The sequence below is a fragment of the Plecotus auritus genome (assembly GCF_963455305.1).
Source record: "Plecotus auritus genome assembly, chromosome: 1".
Classification (NCBI taxonomy): domain Eukaryota; kingdom Metazoa; phylum Chordata; class Mammalia; order Chiroptera; family Vespertilionidae; genus Plecotus; species Plecotus auritus.
Window position 1 is genome coordinate 179,316,947 of NC_137770.1, and position 23,311 is coordinate 179,340,257.

At 43.5% G+C, this 23,311-nt stretch overlaps 1 protein-coding gene across 1 annotated transcript; it reads right to left on the reverse strand.

Annotated features, from left to right (window-relative positions):
- Positions 1-1,051: 1,051 nt before the first annotated feature.
- On the reverse strand, positions 1,052-19,390 carry LOC308241794 (patched domain-containing protein 3-like; the record flags this gene model as incomplete). The annotated part of the gene is given in 10 exon segments (XM_080655425.1): positions 1,052-1,452; positions 1,455-1,724; positions 1,727-1,805; positions 1,809-1,850; positions 1,852-2,018; positions 2,262-2,789; position 5,674; positions 5,676-5,820; positions 10,618-10,708; positions 14,347-19,390. Coding segments are annotated over 10 exon segments (2,799 nt in total). The 5' UTR covers positions 15,422-19,390.
- Positions 19,391-23,311: the final 3,921 nt, after the last annotated feature.

A 23,311-nucleotide genomic window follows, 5' to 3' on the forward strand; every position in this document is an offset into this window, starting at 1 on the left:
GCTATACTTCAAATCCCCATGACTATTTTGTAACTACCAATTTGAACTTAATCCTTTCCCCTCTTTTACCCATCCCTTAACCTCCCTCTTATCTGGCAAACTATCAAAATGTCCTTTGAATTTACGAGTTTGTTTCTGCTTTGTTTGCTCATTTGTTGTTTTCTTTTTATTTATTTATTTTTAGATTCAACATGCAAAAGAAATCATATGGTTGCCTTCTGTATGATTTATTTCACTTAGCATAATACCCTCTAGGTCCATGTTACTGCAAATGCAAGATTTCATTCTTTTTTTTTATGGCTAAGTCATATTCCATTGTATATATGCAGCACTTCTTTATCCATCTATTGATGGACACTTAGGTTGCTTCCATATCTTGGTTATTGTAAAGAATATTGCTGTGAACATATGGATGCATATGTCTTTTTGAATTAGTGTTTTTGGTTTCATCAAAAAAACACCCAAAGGTGGAATTGCTGGGTCATTCTTTGTCTCTTATTATAGCCTTTATTTTAAAGTCTATTTTTTCTGGAATAAGTATTGCTACCAAAGGTGTTTTTTATCCCTCCTGTTTCCATTTTCATATTTTTTCTATCCCTTTACTTTCAGTCAGTGTATGTTTTTTAATCTGAAGTGAGTCTATTGTAAACAGCATATATATAAGAATCTTGTTTTCTTATAAACTCACTTGTCATATGTAATTTGATAGGAGTATTTAATCCATTTAAAATAACCTTTCAGTGAGCGTTTTACCTCTGGCCTTGCGCAGTGTGAGCCCGTTGCCGGGCGCCAAGGCAGTTCCCGGCAGCGTGGTTGCTAAAGGAGTGGTAGGTCCTCAAAGATGATAATAGTGGAGAAGATGAAGAAACTAAGGAAATTGTGTCCTCAGAAACAGAGGAAACAAAACCACAGGTGACAAAAAGTACTTGTCCTCCACAAGGAAGATTGAATAACTGTATTACAAATGGAGTTTTACTTTTTATCCTATGGTTTGCAATCTGGTCAATCTATAATTGGTCTTTGATTTGCTAGTGGATATTCAAACAAACCTTCATAAAAAGGTTAAGAATACTGGAATGAAAATTAGACCATGAGCAGCCCCGATTACCATAACAAGAAACATAATCTTAAAGAATGTCCTGAAGATGTATGCTTTCGCTGCAGATAAGACAGACACCCCTATTATTGTTGAAACTGCACTTTGTAACACAGGGTAGCCTAGCATATACAATGCCTCAATTGTTTTTTGATTTACTGAGGGCTTAGAACTGGAAACAAATGCACAGGAAATGTGTGCAGAAAAATCAAAAGAAAACCCTATACAAATGACAAGATTAATCATGGATATGGAATCAAGATTGACATGCCAGAATGCCATGAAACCCATTACTCCTACAATAACAGAACCAATAGCAAAAGTTACCCACAAGGAACACAGTGGATGAGGAATAACAATAAGGAAACAACAAACATAGCTGCTGATGCAACAATGACATTTCGAACAGTGTTTTCTATTATTGCAGTGTACTGATCAAAATATATGAATGCTGGGTTATACACCATTAGGGGAATTTCACAATTTTTGGCCAACTGTCGGAACTGGGTTAACATCTTCTTCTTATTGGTTGAAGTAGAAATATCCATGGTCTGAATGAAGGCCCGGGAAGAAATGATTTCATGTGATGATGAAATATTAACATCATACTTAAAATGAGGAAAATCCACAAAAAACTGGAAATACTTTTCATAAAAGTATTCTTATCATTTATATCTTGCTTTTTATCTTTCATATATTGCACATGTTCTCATAACCAAAACTCGGTAAGAGTTTTATCTACATAGCCATTTTTTTTCAAAATTGGCCAGACATTGTTCCAATTTTTGCCTAGCATCTTTATCCCAGTAGTCAAGAGTTTCAGTAACAATAACCATAACCTTGGGACCATAATGTGGAAAATAATTTTCTACATCAAAATATGGTGTAACGTAGGAATCATTACTTGCCAAATTTTGAAGGTCTAAACCAGGGGTCCTCAAACTTTTTAAACAGGGGGCCAGTTCACTGTCCCTCAGACGGTTGGAGGGCTGGACTATAGTTTAAAAAAAAAACAAAACTATGAACAAATTCCTATGCACACTGCGGGCCCGGGACGAGTCGGCTGCTAAGCAGGACAGGCAGCGGCACCCGGCGGGCCGGATAAATGTCCTCGGTGGGCCACATGTGGCCCACGGGCCGTAGTTTGAGGATGCCTGGTCTAAACCTTCCTGCACTTGGAAACATCCCCATATACTACTAATGAGGTACAACAGGTACAGAAGTACTACAAAAAACTTGGTCTTAGTGTTTGTGAGAAAAGGGCCAAAATAGTCTCTAAAGAACAAATTCATTGGATGAATATCAGCTTCCTGTTCATCTGGGAGAGAATCAAATGGGAGACAGCAGCATCTTTTTAAAGAGGAACATTTCTCGTCAGCCGCATCTGGCTTTTTTAACCAACGTAGACAGGCTACTTCTCTTTTACCATCCAGGGCCATAACTGCTCCAAAACAGGTGATGTTATACAAATAACAGAAGAACAGGGTGGTTCCTGTATAGATGCAAAAGTACTGTATAGACCTGAAAGAGGTCATAATCCCTGTATAGAAGGCCAGGATGTTAGTGACAGTGGTGATTGTAATGGACACTGCCACTTTTGAATAGGTCCTGGACATACGATGTTTTATGCTATTCATGAGTTTGGTCTTCTGCCAGCCGGAAATCATAACAAACATGTCATCGACCCCAACACCTGTTAAAAAAAGAAACAACCTTCATAAATATAAATTTCTATTAAAAAATTAAACAGATCACCCTGGCCCATGTGGCTCAGTTGGTTGAGCGTAATCCCATGCACCTAGGGGTCACTCCTTCGATTCCCTGTCAGGGCGCATGCCTAGGTTATGGGCTGATCCCCAGTAGGAGGCATGCAGGAGGTGGTGGATCAATGTTCTAAAAACTCAAAGAGATCAATCCAAACCATTTTATTTTCCATTTCTTTAAGGTCTTATTTACCTTGCCCAATTTGTGCTTTGATGCTACTTTTCTCTCATTGCCTCTGAATCCACAACAGAAATCATCACTCCTTCTTCTGTAATAGCTCTGTGATTTGTACATACTGCTATTCTTTGGACGTAGCACAGTATATTCTACTCCTAATCTTCATTTAAGGTGTTTCAATGATGAGTCGGGAAACCTGGTTGACTGGTTGTTAGTGGAAGCAGGGTTAGCAATGCATCTTTATTCTGCGAGATTACTTGAGAAACCATTTTCTCTCCTAAGTCGTTTCATGCTAATGCACAAACACAATGAGCAATCATTCTGTTCCTTAAAATATAAGCTGGATTTACCTGTTCTACAGTTAGCCTCTAGCTATCAATGTGGTATGATTTGAGAGGCACCACATAGTTTATAGACACACACACACACACACACACACACACACACACACACACACACACACACAGTTTCCCTGCTATCTGTTTTTGAAGACAGAATGCTCTCATTCAGACTTCACTTGCCCAGTTCTAGGTCTTTTCTCATTAAAATGAAAGGACTCTTGATATCAGGATTATGTTCCAAAATAAATCTCAATGATCCTTTACATATTAATGCCTACTAGGTGATCAGTTCTTTTCTACATTGACATTTCATGATTGGTTTGGAATAAAGCAGACTTTGAAACTGTCATTAAAGACTGGGAAAGGAGGACTACAAAGAAGAAAGGGGATTAGAAAGAACAGCATGAGCATGCTGCAGATACGTTTTACCTCCTCATGCTTTCTACTAGACTCTACACTAGAGTAATGACACAATCAGTACTTGGAACTAAAATGCTGATCTTAATTTAAATTTTGGGGGATCATCACTATGGATTGCATGGATTGCAATGGAGATTGCAACTTTGCCTCTAATTCAGATGTTCTATGGGTATAAACACGGTAGAAGTATCTAAATTAAAATAACCAAGAATGAACTCACTGATATTTATTAGATATCTAAAGACTAGTTTTTGCCCAGCTGCCATGGCTCAGTGGTTGAACGTCGACCTCTGAAACAGGAGATTACAGTTTGATCCCTGGTCAGGGCACATGTCTGGGTTGCGGGCCTGATCACCCATGGGGTGTATGCAGGAAGCAGCCAATCAATGATTCTCTCTCATCATTGACGTTTCTACCTCACTCTCCCTTCCTCTCTGAAATCAATAAAAAATATAAAAACAAAACCCAACAAAGTAGTTTTATTATTTATAGAACACTGTTAAGAAATTATCCACATACAGTTTTTGAGTTGCTACGATCACAAACACACACACATACAGTCCTATGTACACACAGACTATACAAAAAAATGGTTTATATTAAGTCAGTATACACACTTTACTTATTTGTGGCTGTTGGGAAGACTGAGTGATTAAATGTGAGTGTATAGGAAGAAGGTTTGCACTGAAGAGCTAGAATAAATAAGCTGACATCCAGTTTATAGCTAATCCACCATCTCCCCCAGGAAACCAAATATTATTTCTTTCAAGTTCCTTATTTTCCAAAACATAAACACCTTTGTTTTCTCATGCTTATTCTAAAGTAAATTCTGAAATTACAGATAAATACAAACAAAAAAATTAAGTGACTATAATTCCACCCTTGGATAATTCCTGCTCACATTCAGAATTTGCTCTATACAAATGTACAGATATAAGTATACCACTCTATCTCAAGCATTTCCTTTCATAACCAGTATTGTTTCATTTAATACTGGGTCTACTTATTTTTAAAGACTAAAAATGATTTCAAAATTTTAATATGCTATATTTGAATTGATCAATCCCATCTTGATACCGGATTAGATTGTTTTCAATATTTTCCTATTCTAAATTACACCAAAATGAACATGTTCCACTTTTCAAGCAATTGTTCAATTAATAGGACAAATTCCTAACAGTGGAATTGATAGAACAAAGGTATTCCCTTTAAAATATTTAAAAAAATATTTTTATTGATTTCAACGAGGAAAGGAGAGGGAGAAAGAAATAGAGATATCAATGATGAGAGAGAATCATTGATTGGCTGCCTCCTGCACGCCCACTACTGGGGAATGAGCCTGCAACCCAGGCATGTGCCCCGACTGGGAATCGGACCATGACCTCCTGGTTCACAGGTTGATGCTCGACAACTGAGCCACACTGGCAGTGCCCCTTTTAAATTTGTAAGTATTTTTTATTTGTTGCAAAGTTGTACTAAAAGAAAGTGTGTCCCAATTTAAAATTTCCTCCAGCAGAATATGCGTGTTCATTTGTACACAATTTTACCCAAAACCTCAATCTTGCTAATTTTTATTAATCTAATAAGAAAATGAGGTATCTCACTTTTGGTTCAATTTGAATCCCTTATTAATGGAGAAATCAAATATTTTTACTTATATTTTCAATTTTTGGTGTGTATGTGTGTGTACAGCCTGTTCATGTTCCTTGCATTTCCATTTGAGGTGCTTGCTTTTTTCATCTCTGAAAATACATAATTCAATTTGATTTTCTTGTTTCTGGCACCTCATTTTGGATCTGTAGAGCCACTTACACATAATTATTTTGCTTAATGTAAAATAAGCTCCTTTCTTAGGTATACTACACCCCCACATACTCTAGAACAAGAAATGGTGCATTTTTAATTATGGTCACAAATGGCACCCCAATGTACAACGTCAGTCCAAAGCTGCTCAACACTGCGAAGGCAGTTGAAATCACTCCAAAAACTGCAACACACATTTTGTTTCGTACACAGTCACACCTGTAAATTTGGAGGGAAAAATCATGGAATTAGTGGTGGTACTGAAATTCCATCAATTCATAACAGTCTTGACTTAGACATGTATTTAGAAACCTCTTGGGCAATAATTCCCACACCTTTCTGCTGGAGACATTTAAGTTCCCGGCACAATGCAAGGGGGGAAAAAGAGGAAGCAGAAAAGTTGGAAATCTGTACTTTTATCAGACTTCCCTGGGTGATTTTTATTTATTGATTGTAGCAGGAGAGAGGGAGGGAGGGAGGTAAGAAGGGGGAGAGAGAAGAAAGAGAGATGAATTTGTTATTCTACCTACTTATGCAGTCATTGGTAGATTTTGTATGTGCCCTGACTGAGGATGGAACCCGCAACCTTGGCATACTGGGACAATGCTCCCAGGCGTCCTCAAACTACGGCCCGCGGGCCACATGCAGCCCGCGGAGGACATTTATCTGGCCTGCCGGGTGCCGCTTCCTGTCCTGCTTAGCAGCTGACTCGTCCCGGGCCCGCAGTGCGCATAGGAATTTGTTCATAGTTTGTTTTTTTTTAAACTATAGTCCAGCCCTCCAACCGTCTGAGGGACAGTGAACTGGCCCCCTGTTTAAAAAGTTTGAGGACCCCGGCTAACCAATTGAGCTACCTGGCCAGGGTCCCTTGGTTGTTCTTATATAGTTAGATAAGCACTCATCTAATAGCTGGCATTTCAGAACCATACAGTTACAGTAAAACACTGCAGGTGGTTCATTTCACTCTGTTCTTCAAAAAGATGTGAATGGAATACTATAGAAGTGGAGGGCAAGCCTCACCTGTATCCAGGTCCTAACTAGCTCCTACATTTCAAAGCTAGGTCAGTATATATTGTGGTTAACAAAGAATATGCAAAGGCTCCTTCTAAAACATTTTCATGATTCTCCTCTACTGGTGAAGTGGGCTGTAGAAAAGTTACTACTAAATGCAAAAAAAACTTTTTTTGAATCACACAACCAATGTCTGTTTTTTATTTTTTGTTGGACAAATATAAATGGGGATATATACACAGCATTTTAAAGTATGGATTCAATACTTTACCTTTCCAACAACTACAACAGTATATTTTAATATATTGAGAACAACCTCTGGTTTTATATTTTACTGGTTGTTAACTGCTTCAAAACAAATGACTGATACCTGCCTCTAGGTATCTTTAGTAGAAGAGAGAACCTACATTTGAAAACTAGAAAAGTTATCTATAGAAATAGAGCCATTGATTCCAAAACAGCAAGAACATGACTCAAGACCTTCTTCTGGCAACACCACATTAAAATAGCTAAAATTTCTTATATTAAAAAACATTCTACACTTTTTAAATTATATTTTTAAAAATTTTCAGTTACATTTGACATACAATATATTAGTTTTTGGTGTAGAACCCAAATGACTAGACATTTATATAACTTAGGAAGTGATCACCCCATTAGATATAGAACTCATCTGACACCATACATCCTTATTACAATGTTATTGACTATATTCCCTAGACTGTACTTAACATCCCCATGACTAGTCTGTATCAATTTGTACTTCTTAATTCATTCGCCTTTTCCACCCACCCCCTTAACTTCTTGTGCATCTGGCAACCATCAAATGTTCTCTGTAGCTATGAGTCTGATTCTGTTCTGCTTGTTCATTTATTTTGTTTTTTTGATTCTACATATAAGTGAAATCATATGGCATATCTCTTTTATTTCTCTGTATGACTTATTTCACTCAGTGCAATACCCTCTATGTCCATCCGTGTTGTTACATATATCAAGATTTTATTATTTTTTTGCTAGAGGTGCATGAATTCATGCACCAGTGGGGTCCCTTGGCCTGGCCTGTGGGGATCAGCCTGAAACCAGCTCTCTGACATCTCCCAAGTGGTCTCGGATTGCGAGAGGATGCAGGCTGAGGGATCCCACAGGTGCATGATTGGGGCCAGGGAGGGACTGCGGGAGAACTCCAAGGTGTGTCTGGCCTGTCTCACCCAGTCCCGATAGGCCAGACCCCAGCAGCAAGCTAACCTACCAGTTGGAGTGTCTTCCTCTTGGTGGTCAGTGCGTGTCATAGTGACTGGTCAAAGGGTTGAATGAATGGTCAAACACTTACCAAATAGGCTTTTATATATAGACGGTTAGGTCATATTCCATTGTATAGATGCACCACTTCTTCTTTATACATTCATCTAATTATAGACCCTTAGGTTGCTTCCATATTTTGGCTATCTATACTAATAAAAGGGTAATATGCAAATCTGTCAGGATGCCCTCACAGTAATGACAAACAGCAAGCTGCGTGGGGCAACAAGGCTGGCAGGGGGGTTACTGAAAGACAAATAAACGATTGAACTGCGGGCTGTGTGGGGCAACCAGGCTGGCAGGTGGGGCAATTGGGGGTGACCAGGCCAATGGGGCGGGGCAGTGGGGGCAACAAGGCCAGCAGTGTGGTAGGTGGGGGCACCCAAGCCAGCAGGGGTGGTAATGAGGGGTGAACAGGCTGGCAGGCAGGGCAGTTATGGGAGACCAGGCCTGCGGGCGGGGGGGGGGGAGTTAGGGGCAACTAGGCTGACAGAGAGGGGCAGTTGGGGGCGACCACGCTGACAGGGGGTCAGTAAGGTGCGACCAGCCTGGCGGGGAGGGGAGGTTTGGGGGGGGGGTGATCAGGTCACCAGAAGGGGGCAGTTGGGGGAGACCAGGCTGGCAGGGGGACAGTTAGGGGCTATAAGGTAGTCAGGCAGGTGAGTTGTTAGGAGCCAGCGGTCCTGGATTGTGAGAAGGATGTCCAACTGCCGGTGTAAGCCTGTTCCCCAGAATTGGGCCTAAACCGGCAGTTGGACATCTCCCAAGGGGTCTTGGATTGGAGAGGGTGCAGGCTGGGCTGAGGGGATGCTGCACTCTGTGCACGAATTTTGTGCACCAGACTTCTAGTTGTAAATAATGCTTCAATGAACATATGGATGCATGTGTCTATTTGATTTAGTGTTTTGAGTTTCATCAGATAAATACCCAGAAATTGAATTGCTGAGTCCTTCTTTGTCTCTTTTTATAGTCTTTGTTTAAAAGTCTATTTTGTCTGATATATGTATTGCTAGCTAAGCTTTTTTTGTTTGTTTGTTTTCTTTCTATTTTCTTGAAGTATCTTTTTGCCCTGTTTTACTTTCAATCTGTGTGTCTTTCAATTTGAAGTGAGTCTCTGATACACAGCATATGAAAAGGTCTTTTTTTTTTATACATTTAGCCAACATATGTATTTTGATTGGAACATTTAATCCAGAAGACATGACAAGAAAACTACATGGCAATATCTTTATGAATATAGAAGCAAAAGACCTCAACACAATTCTAGCAAGGCCAATTCAATAGCACATTAAAAAGGTTATACACCATGACCAAGTGGGATTTATCCCAGGAATGGAAGAGTAGTTCAACATAAGAAAATCAATGTAATACACCTCACTAATACAACAAAAAATAAAAGCCACATGATCATCTCAATAGATGTAGAAAAGGCATTTGACAAAGTCCAACACCCAAAATCAAGGAATAGAGAGAACTTCTTGTACAACTAACTTCATACTCAATGGTGAAAAACTGAATGCTTTCCCTCTAAGACCAGAAACAAGGATGCCCATTGTCACCAATGATATTCAACATTGTGGTGTTAGCCAGCAATTAGACAAAAAATAGGAATAAAAAGAATCCAAACTGAAAATGAAGAGGAGTAACTAACTTTTCCCCCAGATTACATGATTCTATATGTGAAAATTCCAAAGAATCCATAAGAAAAATACTAGAGTAAATAAACAAATTCAGAAAAGCCACAGGATACAAAATCAACACACAAAAATCAGTTCTGCTGTTATCCATGTGCAATGAACAATGCCAAAAGCCAATTACAAAGCAGTTCCATCTAAGTAGTGTCTAAAATAATACTTAGGGCCCTAGCTGGTTTGGCTCAGTGGGTAGAGCATTGGCCTGAGGACTGAAGGGTCCCAGATTTGATTCTGGTTAAGGGCACATGCCCTGGTGAAGGGCTTGATCCCCAGTGGTGGGTGTGCAGGAGGCAGACGATCAATGATTCACTCTCATCATTAATGTTTCCATTTCTCTCTACTCCCTTCCTCTCTTAAATCAATAAAAACATATTTTAAAAAATAAAATAATACTTAGGAATAAATTTAACCCAGGAGGTAAGAGGCTTGTACACTGAAAACTAGAAAACATTGGTGAAAGAAATGAAAGAAGACCCAAATCAATGAAAATATTTTCTTAGTTCATGGGGAGGTAGACTTAATATTATTAAAATGTCAATCTCATCTAAAGCAATTTCAGATACAACACAATCTCTATTAAAATTCCATTGGCCTTTTTTCTATTCACAAATGGAAAAGTCAGCTCTCAAAAATTTTATATGAAATTTTATGGGGCTCTGGATATCGAAAATAATCTTGAAATAGAAGAAGAAGGTTGGAGGACTGAGTTTTCCAGATTTAAAAACTTTTAACCAAGCTATAATAATCAAAATTGTGTGGTATTGGCATATGGAGATATATATATATATGCATATATGTACATATATGTACAAATAAATGCATATATGTACACCTAATTGATTTTTTCTTCATCAAATGGTTCTTCTACAAACAGATTTCCACATGTATAAGAAAGGAGTTGGACTCTTACTTCATACCACATACAAAAATAATTTAAAATTAATCAACAACTGAAATATAAGAGGTAAAACCATAAACTCTTAGAAGAAAACATAGGCTAAATGTGCATTACCTTGGACTTGCTAATGGATTCTTAGACATAGCACCAAAAGCACAGTAGCAAAAGAAAGAATAGATAAATAGAACTTCATCAAAATTAAAAACTTTTGGGCATTTGAGGACAGTATCAAGAAAGTGAAGAGATAATTCACGGAGTGAGTGGTAGAATCATATATCTTTCTGGTAAGGTTTAATATTTAAAATATATAAAGTATTCATCAATAACAGGACTCAACAACAGAAGGACAAATGACCCCATTAAAAAATGAGTATAGGCCTTGAATAGACATTTCTCCAAAGAAGATATACAAATGGCCAAAAAACACATCAAAAGATACTTATCATTAGTAATTAGGTAATTGTGAATCAAAACCCCAATGAGATAATACTGTGAACCTACTTGAATGGCTATAATCCATAAAACAGAAAATGACAGGGTTGGTGAGGAAGTGGAGATGTTGCTGGTGGGATATAAAAAGGTGTTTTCATTGGAAAACAGTTTAGCAGTTCTTTAAGAACCTAACCTGGAATTATCACACACCACCAATTCTACTTCTAGGTATATAAGGAAAAAGAATTGAAAACAGGGGTTCAAATGGATATTTGTATACTAATGTTCATTGCAGCAATATTCATAATAGCCAAAAGGTAGAAACATTGCCAAGTGCCCATCAAAAGACAAGTGGCTAAATAAAATGTGGTGTATACATACAATGGAATATTATTAAGCAACAAAAAGATATGAAGTTGTGATACATGCTACAACATGGATGAACACTGAAAACATTGTGCTAAGTGAGGTAAACCAGTCACAAAAGGACAACTTTTATATGATCCCACTTATATGAATCTCTAGAATGGGGCAATTCACAGAGACAAAGCGTTTGAAGGTTTACCAGGGCTGGGAGGAGGCAATGGGGTGTTATTGCTTAATATTTACAGCATTTCTGTTTGGAGTGATGGAAAATATTTGGGAATAGATACTTATACCAATTGCATAGCAGTGTGAGTGTCATTGATACAACTGAATTGTAAACTCAAAATGAGTAAAATGACATTTTATATTATATACTAGAGGCCCGGTGCACGAAATTCGTGCACGGGGGGGGGGGTTTCCCTCAGCCCAGCCTGCACCCTCTCCAATATGTGACCAGGACTGCTGGCTCCTAACTGCTTGCCTGCCTGCCTTCCTGATTGCCCCTAACCACTTCTGCCTACCAGCCTGATCACCCCCTAACCACTCCCCTGCCAGCCTGATCGATGCCTAACTGCTCCCCTGCCAGCCTGATTGCCCCTAACTGCCCTCCCCTGCAGGCCTGTTCACCCCTAACTTCCTTCCTCTGTAGGCTTAGTCCCCCTCAACTGCCCTCCCCTGCAGGCCTGGTCCTCCCCAACTGCCCTTTTCTGCAGGCCCGGTCGCCCCCAACTTCCCTCCTTTGCAGTCCTGGTCCTCCCCAACTGCCCTCCCCTGCAGGCTTGATCGCCCCCAACTGCCCTCCCTTGCAGGCCTGGTCCCTCCCAGCTGCCCTCCCCTGCTGGCCATCTTGTGGTGGCCATCTTGTGTCCACATAGGGGCAGCCATCTTTGACTACATGGGTGCAGCCATCTTGTAGTGTTGGAGTGATGGTCAATTTGCATAGTACATTTTTATTAGATAGGATAGAGGCCTGGTACACGGGTTGGGGCAGGCTGGTTTGCCCTGAAGGGTGTCCCGGATCAGGGTGGGGGTTCCCTTGGGGCATGGGGTGGCCTGGGCAAGGGGCCTGTGGTGGTTTGCAGGCCAGCCACGCCCCCTGGCGACCCAAGCGGAGGCCCTGGGATCTGGGATTTATTTATCTTCTGTAATTGAAACTTTGTAGCCTTGAGCGGACCAAGCCTCCTGCTTGCTCCATGGCCGCAGCCATTTTTATTGGGATTTATTTATCTTCTATAATTGAAACTTTGTAGCCTTAAGCGGAGGCAAGGTAGGCCAGGGCTGCAGAAAGTTTGGCCTCCTCCATCGCCGGGGGCAACTCAAGACTCCTGCTCTCTCCAGCTCTCTGGCTGCCACCATTTTTGTTGGGATTTATTTATCTTCTATAATTGAAACTTTGTAATCCTTGAGTGGAAGCCTGGGCAGGCCAGGGTGTGCAGAAAGCTTGGCTTCCTCCATCGCCGGGGAAGCCCAAGCCTCCTGCTCGCTCCGTGGCCACAGCCATCTTCGTTGGGTTTATTTGCATACTCTGTCCTGATTGGCTGGTGGGCGTGGCTTGTGGATGTAGCGGAATGATGGTTAATTTGCATATTACTCTTTCATTAGATAGGATATTACATATGCTTTACCAGAATAAATTAAAAAATATTTTATAAAAACAAATAAAATATTTAACTGTAGCATGTTGCAATCTACACTAATAAAAGAGTAAGATGTAAATTGACCATAACTTTGTGATGCCCACCAGCCAATCAGGAGTGAGTATGCAAATTAACCCAACAAAGATGGTGGGTTAATTAGCATATGCAGGCGCCAAGTGGATAGGGCGGGGCATTCCACTTCGCCCCTGCTGCTCTGGGCCTCTGGGCAGCATGGGGAGGAGGAAAAATGGCTCTAGGCCAGAGCGAAAAGGCAGTTCCGGTCAGAGTGAAGGCGGTGCCAGCAGCCAGGGGAAGGAAGGCCCATTCTTGCACGAATCTACGTGCATTGGGCCTCTTGTTGAAAATAATATGATTAGAAGACATGCCACATAAAACAAAGGGATCACTTTATTAGAACTTGCCTCAAATTCCAGTTATCTAGAATGTGATGTAAAGTAGACCACCTGCCACAAAAATGTACTCAGATAAATAACTCTTAATTACAATATTTGCGAATGAGGTACAAACACTATTGAAACACTCTAGCTTATTGGTGAATAAAATGTTCAAGTTCATTAAAAGATCAAAATACATGAATTATCATTTTAGAATAAATATAAGTTTGCATTTTCTCTGAAATCTCGGGCATGCTTTCCAAAATTTTTTACAAAAATCTGAAGTTTACAATTTCTGAAAATATAAAATCTAAATTTTATACAACACTGTGAAATTATTAACAACTAAAGAAATTGTGGCTTTTTCTAAATTTTTACTAGGTTGTTGTATTTCACTATTTAATTGCATAAAATCATTTCAGTAAGGCCTGGTATTCAAAGGCTTTTTCAGTGGGTGTCTCACTTTCACCAGGCTATTCAGAAGTCTTAGTAGGTTTCCTGGCCCAGGAATTACTGAACAGTTACCATGTTTCTGGCACTATGATATATTTACTTGAAAAAAAAATGCTGAGTTAGTTATCTTTTTCAGTAAAACTATGGAACATTTGCTTGAAGTTTTTTTGTTTGTTGTTTTTTATTCCAGTGAACTTCAAACAAATTTTAGGGGGCTCCTGGAAACAGCACAGACTTTAACTAAAAGTAAGAATTCCCAAGTAATTTGGCTGGAAAACCCATCCCCAAAACTAAGCCTGAAGATCAATGTCTGTACTGAACAGACCTACCTTGAGGATGTAGCATTTGTGTTTTCCACCCGAATATTTACAAGGAACTAAGATTTGTGGCATTCTTCAGGGTGTTAAAGAAAGTTGGATTAAGTGCCAAATACAGTAGCACACGATCAGCTTCAAATCAAGGACTCCAGCACGCAGGGAGTGCTATTGCTATCTATGGATCTATGCTCCTTGGAACATGTCTTCTTATCCCTCCCACTTTCTCCTGGCCTCCCTATCAACCCCAGCTGCCACGTACCCGGATCATCTTCAAGGCCAAACTCTCTTCAATATTGGTAAATGCGTCCAGGAAATGTAACAGCCACCTCTTGCTATGCTCACTCTTCTCTTTCTGTTGGCTTTTCAGGTAATATTGCAGCCGCATGGCTTTGGCCTCCAGGAGTAAATGGTTTGCTCCCATCTGGTTGCCTAAGACGGTTCCACCAAGGGTGCCGGCCAGGGAGACAGGCTGGCCGTTTTGGGTGTAGATGCGGAAGGTGATGCTTTGCAGGTGAAGCTTCTTGTTCTCCTGCCATTTGAACAGGAGTGGGTTGGAGGGCACACAGATGCCCTGGTTCTTAGCACACACCTGACTGAAGAGGATCGGGGTTCCGTCTTCTTGCGTCACATTCAGAGCCTGCACCGCACTGTCTAATTTGCTAACTTCTGACAAGATTTCTTGTTCCAGCAAGGAGGCAGAGTGGGACACCACTAGAAGAGAAGCAAAAAAGACCTCAGAGCTCATCCTGAAGATGGAGAAGTGAAAAGAGTCATCAGCGGTGAAATGTTGCTGCACAAAGCGCCGTTCTGCCTTGGCCGGACTCCTGATAGGGGTGTACTGTTCCTCGGGGTCCTCTTCTTCATCCTTGAGCAGGTAAATGAAGCCAGTGCTCAGAGTAGCTGTCAGCAGAATGGGCACCAGCAGGAAGACCCAGGGGTGTGAGCCCACCTCCCAGCCCAGCCATCGGAAGGCCCGGGAGAGCGGAGCCTCCAGGCAGTTGGTCTGGCAGCGGTGCTTCTGAGCCACTTCAGTTGAAGACAGCCTTTGAGGTGAATCCCACCCCACTGAACTTGACTCCTGCAACTCCGTGGCTCCTGGTGGCTCTGCATGCTGCCCTGAAGCCAAGCCCAGCTCTGGTTTCTGTTCCAAGAGCAGCTCTGGCTTCTGGGCTGGGAGTGGTGCTGCCTGCAGATCTGCTCCTTCATCCAAGTCTGGCCCAGGCCCTGATGGCTTCGGCAGGGACTCTGGCTGCTGCTTCCCTGTGGGCTCGGGCTCCATATCTGGGCCACCCTCAGGTGTGTTGAGACTCATTTCCATGAAGGGAAGGCCAGTAGCTGCTGGCTGAGCACCTATCTCCACCGCAGCCAACGGTTTCCCAATGGATTCCCAATTGTTTCCTGGAGATTCTAAGAAGTCTGAACACGGCTGTTCCTGCCTGGATGCTGGAGCACCCACTGGGCAGCATTTGACTAGTAGCCTGACTAGCCCCTAATGTGTCCTCTCAGTATTTCTTTAACAGAAAAAAAATACTTTAATATTTTAGCATTGCTCCCAGGGGCCTCAAATTTTGGCTGCTCAGAGAGAGAGGGCTGAGTGATTTTTTTTTAAATTGAATTTATTGGGGTGACATTGCTTCATAAAATTAAACAGGTTTCAGGTGTACAGTTCTATAATACAATGTCTTTATATTATACTAGAGCCCTGGTGCACAAAATTTGTGCACTGGGGGATCCCCTCAGCCCAGACTGCAACTTCTCCAATCCAAAATCCCTCGTGTAATGACCAACTGCCAGTTTAGGCCTGAAACCGGGGATCAAGCCTAAACCGGAAGTTGGACATCCCTCTCACAATCCAGGACCACTGGCTCCTAAATGCTCACCTGCCTGCCTGCCTGATCACCCCTAACTTCCCCCCCTGCCAGGCCTGGTTGCCCCCTACTGCCCCCCTGTACTGGTCTGGTTGCTCCCAATTGCCCCCTCCCTGTCCTGTTCACCTCAAACTGCCCCCTCCCCCCCCAGCCGGCCTGGGTGCCTCTTACTGGTCCCCTCCACCCCCACCGGCCTGGTGAACCTCAACTGCACCCCTGCCATCCTGGTCACTTACAACTTCCCTTCCCCTGCAGGCATGATTGCCCCCAAGTGCTCCCCCTGCCAGCCTGGTCGCCCCAAGCAGCCTGCTGTTCAGTCATTTGGTCATCCCTCACTAACCTCCCTGCCAGCCTGGTTTCCCCATACAGCCTGCTGTTCAGTCTTTTGGTTGTCCCTCACTAATCCCCCTGCAGGCCTTGTTGCCCCACAGAGCCTGTTGTTCAGTCATCCGACCAGTTGTTTCAGTGGGGACGGCCCCTGGCTTTTTATATATTAGGATTGTGTGTTCACCACCCCAAGTCAAGTCTCCTTCCATCACCTTTTATTGCCCCTTTTCCTTCTTCTACCTCATCCCATGCTCTTTCCCTCTAGTAATCACTATACTATTGTGTGTCTATGAGGTTTTTTTCTTTTCTTCATCCCTTAAATTCTATGACAGAAGAGTAAACTGATGAGGGGTGGTGTGTATGTTGTATGTGTGTGAGCAAGCTAGAGGAATCAGGTCTTCTTTTTCAGTAGCTCACAGAAGTCTCCCTAGGGCTGATTATATTACTTTTCATGCATTTTTTGATCTATGAATTTATCTTTACTCCCTAATCTGTTGAGGAAAACCCTGCCATATTTTAGACCCTTAGTTTTTAGTAGTTCTCTTGCCACTTGGTAAGAGAAATGTGAGAGGTCAAGAAGAGAAGAAAAGGTTTGAGAATTTGTGTGAAAAGTAACATCTACTCATTTTTATTCTGTTGGGAGAATGACATTCACTTAACATATGCAGTGATTCAAAATGGGCGGACACCGTATTAGAAAATGGGAGGAATGTTAGACATTTGGTTCTGATCACAAGTTGGCCCTCTCTGTGAAGTCATTATCCACATCTGAGGGCATAGATGCACTTCCCTTGGAACTGGCTTGAATTTGGAGTTGGGATCCGGGGTTCACTGAGTCAGCAGCAGGAGAGGAAAGAGGGAGTTGGGCCTGGAGTGGATTCTGAGGATGGCAGTGGTGAAAGCAAAGGCAGGAGGGTGGACTGGAGGGTCTCCTGAATTAAAAGGCAGGATGAGTGGGAGAGAGGGCACTGCTGGGAGGAAGGTATTTAATTAAACTGAATTCTACTGAAGCCAGCCCCTGGGCAGTGCTGACACAAACCAAAGCATGACTGGCTCTGGGATACAACCTGCTGCATAAATTATACTAAATGAGTAACACACGGGAAAGGTCTCAGCCCTTCCCTGACACACAATAAAAATTCATTGTTTTTCATCCCCTTTTTGCTCATACACACACACACACACACACACACACACACATATTGATTTCAGAGAGAAAGGGAGAGGGAGAAGGAGAGGGAGATAGGAACATTAATGATGCGAGAGAATCACTAATGGGCTGCCTCCTGCAACACCCCACACCGGGGATTGAGCCTGCATGCATGTGCCCTGACCAGGAATTGTACCCTAACCTCCTGGTTCATAGTCAATGCTCAACCACTCAGCCATGCCTGCAGGGCCCTTGTTGCTCTTGATGACACTACCAGCTAGCACATAAAACACACTGTGTTTGCTTGGGCCAAAAGCATCATTTTGGCAATATCATCACAGCAGCATTTGCAGTGCAAGTAAAAGGTGAACTCAAGGAGTGAAATGGTGGAGAAAAGTAGCAGTCACAGATGAGGAGAGAAAACTTCAGCCTTAGCTGGAGTTGAGAAAGAAATAATAGGGGTCTCATTTACCCTGGGGGAAGCAGCAGTATCTGGAGGCCCAAAGCTAAGGGGCTTAGAGATCATGACTGTGAGAGGCCTAAGAAGCCTGAATTCCCAGATCTTAGCATCAGACCTGAGGCCTAGGAGCTGCACAAGCACATTTGTTGAAAGAATGAATAAAGGGCTCAAAAGTGGTCACTTTTGTCTTCCTCCTTCTCCTCCTCCTCAACCTCCTCTTGGTTCTCTACAGCTCAGCATGGAATTGCTGACAGAGCACAGGATCACTGGGAAAGAACCTATGTTCCCTCTCAAATGCTAACTAGTTGGGTGGCCCTGGGCAGCAGCCTGCACTACATTAACGGCTTTCAAGTTTTTACCGTAAGGAACAGTAAGAAAATACATATTACATGGCTGACCCAGAACATACGTATTTAACTGAAAGGAAAGGAAGAACATACTATGTGTAATGTACTCTGGTATTTTTATTTTATTTTCATTCAAAAAATGCAAGCTTTGACCCAATACACCAATTCTGGGACCCATGAATTAGCAACCAAGCTGCACTTCCTCCTAAAGCCCCCTTCCCAAAGAAATAGGACTAAATAAAATGCATGGACTGTGAAAATCTCTAGTTTTATCTTCTGTACTCTTAAACTCATATAAACATCTAGTCCATTGCTCCAGTGATTTAGCAATGACAATTATTTCCCCTTTTCCTGTGGAATTCTTCTTCATCCCCAGCTCCTCTAGTCTGAAGGCCTGTATAAAATGGCACATGTTCATAAAGATCTCTTTGTATTTTTTTTCTTTTCCAGTTAGCATACAAACAACCAGGACTACATTCTACCTCCTGTGAAATTAATGGCCCTATTCGATATTTTATGTGGGCCTCATTGTATGTGTTTTTGTGTTTATTGGTGCAGACCCGTGTTACACGAGCCCCACTGCCACCACGTGGCTTAAAACTCAAGAGAGTTGGGCTCTAACCTCCTCCAACACAGCCAAGAATAGACCCTCACTGTGCTTCCTGTTCCTCAAGGCTAAACTGCCCTTTTCCTCCTCAATTTGCCAGTGAAATTCCTGGGGGTGGAGGGGTAGGAGAATGGGAGAAAGACATAAAATCTCACAGCTCTGGAGCACAGCAAACAATGAGGTGGGGCATACATATATTTAGAAAACCACAGAGCAAGCCTCAGGAAAAAACATGTAATGGAAAGGCCAGGGGGAGAGCTTGGGTGACCAAGAGAGCTCCTGGCCCAAAGACCTTACTTTTTGCCACAGCATGGAAAGACCTGGGGATTATTGCGACAAAGACCGTACGATCTCATTAATATGTGGAATCTAATGAACAAAATAAAGTGAGAAACAAAACAGAACCAGAGGCATGGAAATATGGAACAGACTGACAGTTGTCAGAGGGGAGGGCGGAGGACTGTGTGAAGAAGGTGAAGAGATTAGCCAAAGCACATGTCTGCATAGCCCAGGGACACGGACAACAGTGTGGTGATAGAGGGAGGGAGGGAGGGGGGGACTGGGTCCAGGTGGGTAAAGGGGGTGGGGTTGGGACATCTATAACAGTGTCAACAATTAAATAAAATTTATAAAACCTTTAGATGTTGAAGGAAGGTATCTTCTGTTCTTTGAAACTTGGTTCAAACTACTGCTCAGCAACAGGTGAATTGGAGAACTGGCTGCAAGTTATGGCTTCAGAGTCAGGGAAGAGGGGTCGCCAAGCTGCCCCGGGGTCACATCCCTTTCAGAAGGGCATGCATGGGTGTGACAGAGGAGGGCACAACTAGGATAGGTGCCCCTGTTTGTGCCCTGGGAGGGAAGGCGGGGTGGGAGAGAGCCTGCAGTGAAAACAAGACTGGAGAGGTGAAGGAAAAGAACACCTCCCTGCATTTTCTCCCCCCTTCCTCCTCTGGCACACCTGGAATAGAAATAATAGCAACTTGGGACACAATGCTTGCAACCATGATGTTAACTCTGCACTTAGTTGCCTCCCTCTGCAAAGTATAGTGTATAAGGTGCAGCTAGCGGCTATTGCCGCGAGCTAGCCTGGGAAGTAAAGGTATGGGTTGGAGTGGGTGAGCATGCGGGTGACCCACTTTTAGGGAGGCCAGCTTCCTGCTCTCACTCCACAGCCTGGGCTGACCCCCTCCCCCGTCTTTTCCTCTTCTTCTTCCTCTTCCTCCCCCCTCCACCACAATTCTCCTGTGCACTGGCCAGGTGGAGCAGCCAGGAGGCAGGAGCACTGCCTCAACTCCTGTCGGCAGCTCCTGGGCTTGTGCTCTGCGGGCTCCTGGGTACAGATGGGCGGCACTGGGAGCTTGATGGGCGGCACTGGGAGGCTGGATGGGCGGCACTGGGAGCTGGATGGGCGGCACTGGGAGGCTTGATGGGCGGCACTGGGAGGCTGGATGGGTGGCAGTGGGAGGAAGGCTTTGCTGTGCCCTGGGCACTTTATGGACAGGACGCGCCCCCCTGCGTTCGGAGGGGCCCTGGGGGCCACTGGGAAGGGCGGCTCGTGAGAAGCGGGGTGGCAGCAGCTTAGGGAGGAGTTGGGCCCCTGGAAAGTTACCTGCTGTCTGGCGAGGGTCACGGGTGGGGGCTCGGGCACCGGGGGCGTCCAGAAGAACAGGGTCAGCGATAAGCGTGGGCCTGCTGTGTGGGCCTTGCACGCTGTGCGACTCGGTTCCACACTCAGCGGGTCTGGTTCCAGGGCTGTTTGCTCCTGGATGCGTGCACGCCTTGCGCTCCCTGGGCCAGGCTGCCTTAGCGGGCTCCTGGATGCAGGGGAAGCCTACTTGATTTTAAGGAGCTGGGTTAGGGGAGGAGGGAGAGCTTCACCACGGTGGGGATTTATTGGGGTTCTCATGCCTTTAGCCCCAGCAGACTTGCTCCTGGAAGGCCTGGCGCAGGCAACAGGGTGTGAGCTCCTGGCTCAGCTTCCTGGGCTCTGGGTCGCTGCTGGAGGACAGCACTGGGGCAAGGGCCCTAGGAGTCCTTGTGAACTTGTGTGGTGTCCTGGGGCACTCCCAGCACGGTAAGGCGCTTTCACATTCCTTGCTCTGTATTTCCAGGTGATGGAGAAACAGAGCAAACACATAAAAACAGGGCGAAAAAGTAATGGGTTCAAACCCCATTTGACTAAAACTAGGGTGCTAGTCCAGACCCGAGAATACAAAGAACAACATAGGCATAATTAGCACGTAGCAAGGTATGAACAATGCCCGAGTTTCCTTCTTTTCGTCTTATCCCCGGAGTTCCCAGAGACTTTTTTATAAAGGAAGAGAGCAACATACACCTGCCTGCACACAGTTTCTTAGAAATTGTGTGTGCAAGTTTTTTCTTTGCATGGAGATCATCCACATGCATACAGTACCTGTTGCCAGCACTGCCGTTTACTTTTATACAGGAGGATCTAACATCGTGGAGAATTCTCTTTGGAGACTTGGAGGCCATCCTTTCCAAGGGAACACTGTGCACATAAGAATAAAGGACATTTACAAGTGCTGCACAGAGATCTTTCTCTTTTATGTGCAATATTCACTTAGGTATTCTGAAAGCCTTACAAGTGAGGCTAATTCATCTCATAGAGAAGGCATTTGTTTCCTGGACCTGGCCCAGATCTTTTGATCCCATGTGGTCTTGCTTCCTCTAGGCCAGCAATTTTCAACAGGTGTGCCACAAGAGTTTTTAAAACAGGCAGCACCTGGCTATTTAGTCAGAGGCACTAACCTCTTTTCCCTTAGATTGTAAAAAAAAAAAAGACAACAGCCAATACAATAGTTGTCCTTTGTAAATTAATAAAAATTGTACCTGTTTTTTCAGACTGGAAAAATATCTCTATATATAAAAGCCTAAGTGACTGAATGATGAACAACTGAACAATCGGTCGACCGGTCGCCATGAAGCACACTGACCACCAGGGCAGACGCTCAATGCAGGAGCTGCCCCCTGGTGGTCAGTGCACTCGCACAGCCAACCTCCCATTGTTGGCCAACCTCCCCCAGTCCCTCTCCTGGGCCAGCCAGCCCCCCTCCCCGCATTGGCCCCGATTGCTGGCCAGGCCGAGGGGCCCAACCCATGCACGAATTCATGTACTGGGTCTCTAGTATTATATAATCGAGGCCCCGTGCACAAATTCATGCACGGGTGGGTTCCTGATGGAGATGGGCGGTGGGGGGACGCGATCGGCGCTCTGGGTGGTTAGTGGGATGCCCTTGCTGGCCCGGGATCCAGATCCATCCCGCTGATGTTCATGGCGGCTGTCGGGAGCCATTTGGAGGCCGCTTTTATATCATCTTTTCCTTGGGGAGCACCTAGGGAGGGGAAGCAGCCACAGTGCCCAAGGCTGATTTCCAGGAGGCCGGTGGTACTTCAGGATCATGCTGGCAGCACTGGTCTGTCAGTGCTTGGTCTGTTCTAAGGAGATTGGACCTGAAGGACTACTGAGGGACTGAGTGGTTGCCACCAGGTTGGTGGGCCACAGGGTGGTTAGCTGAGCGGCACTCCCGCTGTGGGAGCGCACTGACCACCAGGGTGCAGCTCCTGTGTTGAGTGTCTGCCCCCTGTTGGTCAGAGCATGTCATAGCGACTTTTTATACACTATACATAGACTTTTATATACACTGAGGGGCCAGATTATTATGATCTCTGAACGCATAATAATCTGGCCACTCAGTGTGTGTGTGTGTGTGTGTGTGTGTGTGTGTGTGTGTGTGTGTGTATGTGTGTGTGTATTAGAGGCCCGGTGCAAGAGTTCGTGCATGGATGGGGTCCGGCCAGCCTGGCCAGGGGGAGGGGACATGGGAGGTTGGCTGGCCTGCCTGCTGGTTGAACTCCTGGTTGAGGGGACAATTTGCATATTAGCCTTTTATTATATAGGATATACACTGAGTGGCCAGATTATTATGTGTTCAGAGATCATAATAATCTGGGCACTCAGTGTATATAGATTTTATAATGAGTCACTAGATTCACATAACAATTTAACTCTGGGAGGTGGGGTTTGAAAGCAAACTTACTCTTAAAGAGGGTGGAAGTGTGTGATTGTGTTAAATCCCAGGATTTCTCAGTCCATCCAGATTGTCTTAACTACTGCAAGATTATGCCTATAAACTATTTCAGTCACGTTTATATTCCTCAAGAGCTGGAGGGTCTGGTTGAATAGCTATGTGATCAGATTCTCCTTTTGTTCATGTCTCTCCTTTTCCTTGTTTGACATTATTTAGGTAAAAGTCACCCAGAATATAGAGGGCCACGATCAGCCACAATTGATAAAAATACTGCAGAGAAAAGAATACTTTGGAGAAAAAGCTCTTATCAGATGAATTCATGAATTTACATATATTAAAATAATTCTTTGATTGCTTTTAAGTTCAACTACTCATTTAGAATTGTCAAATTGAGCTACCA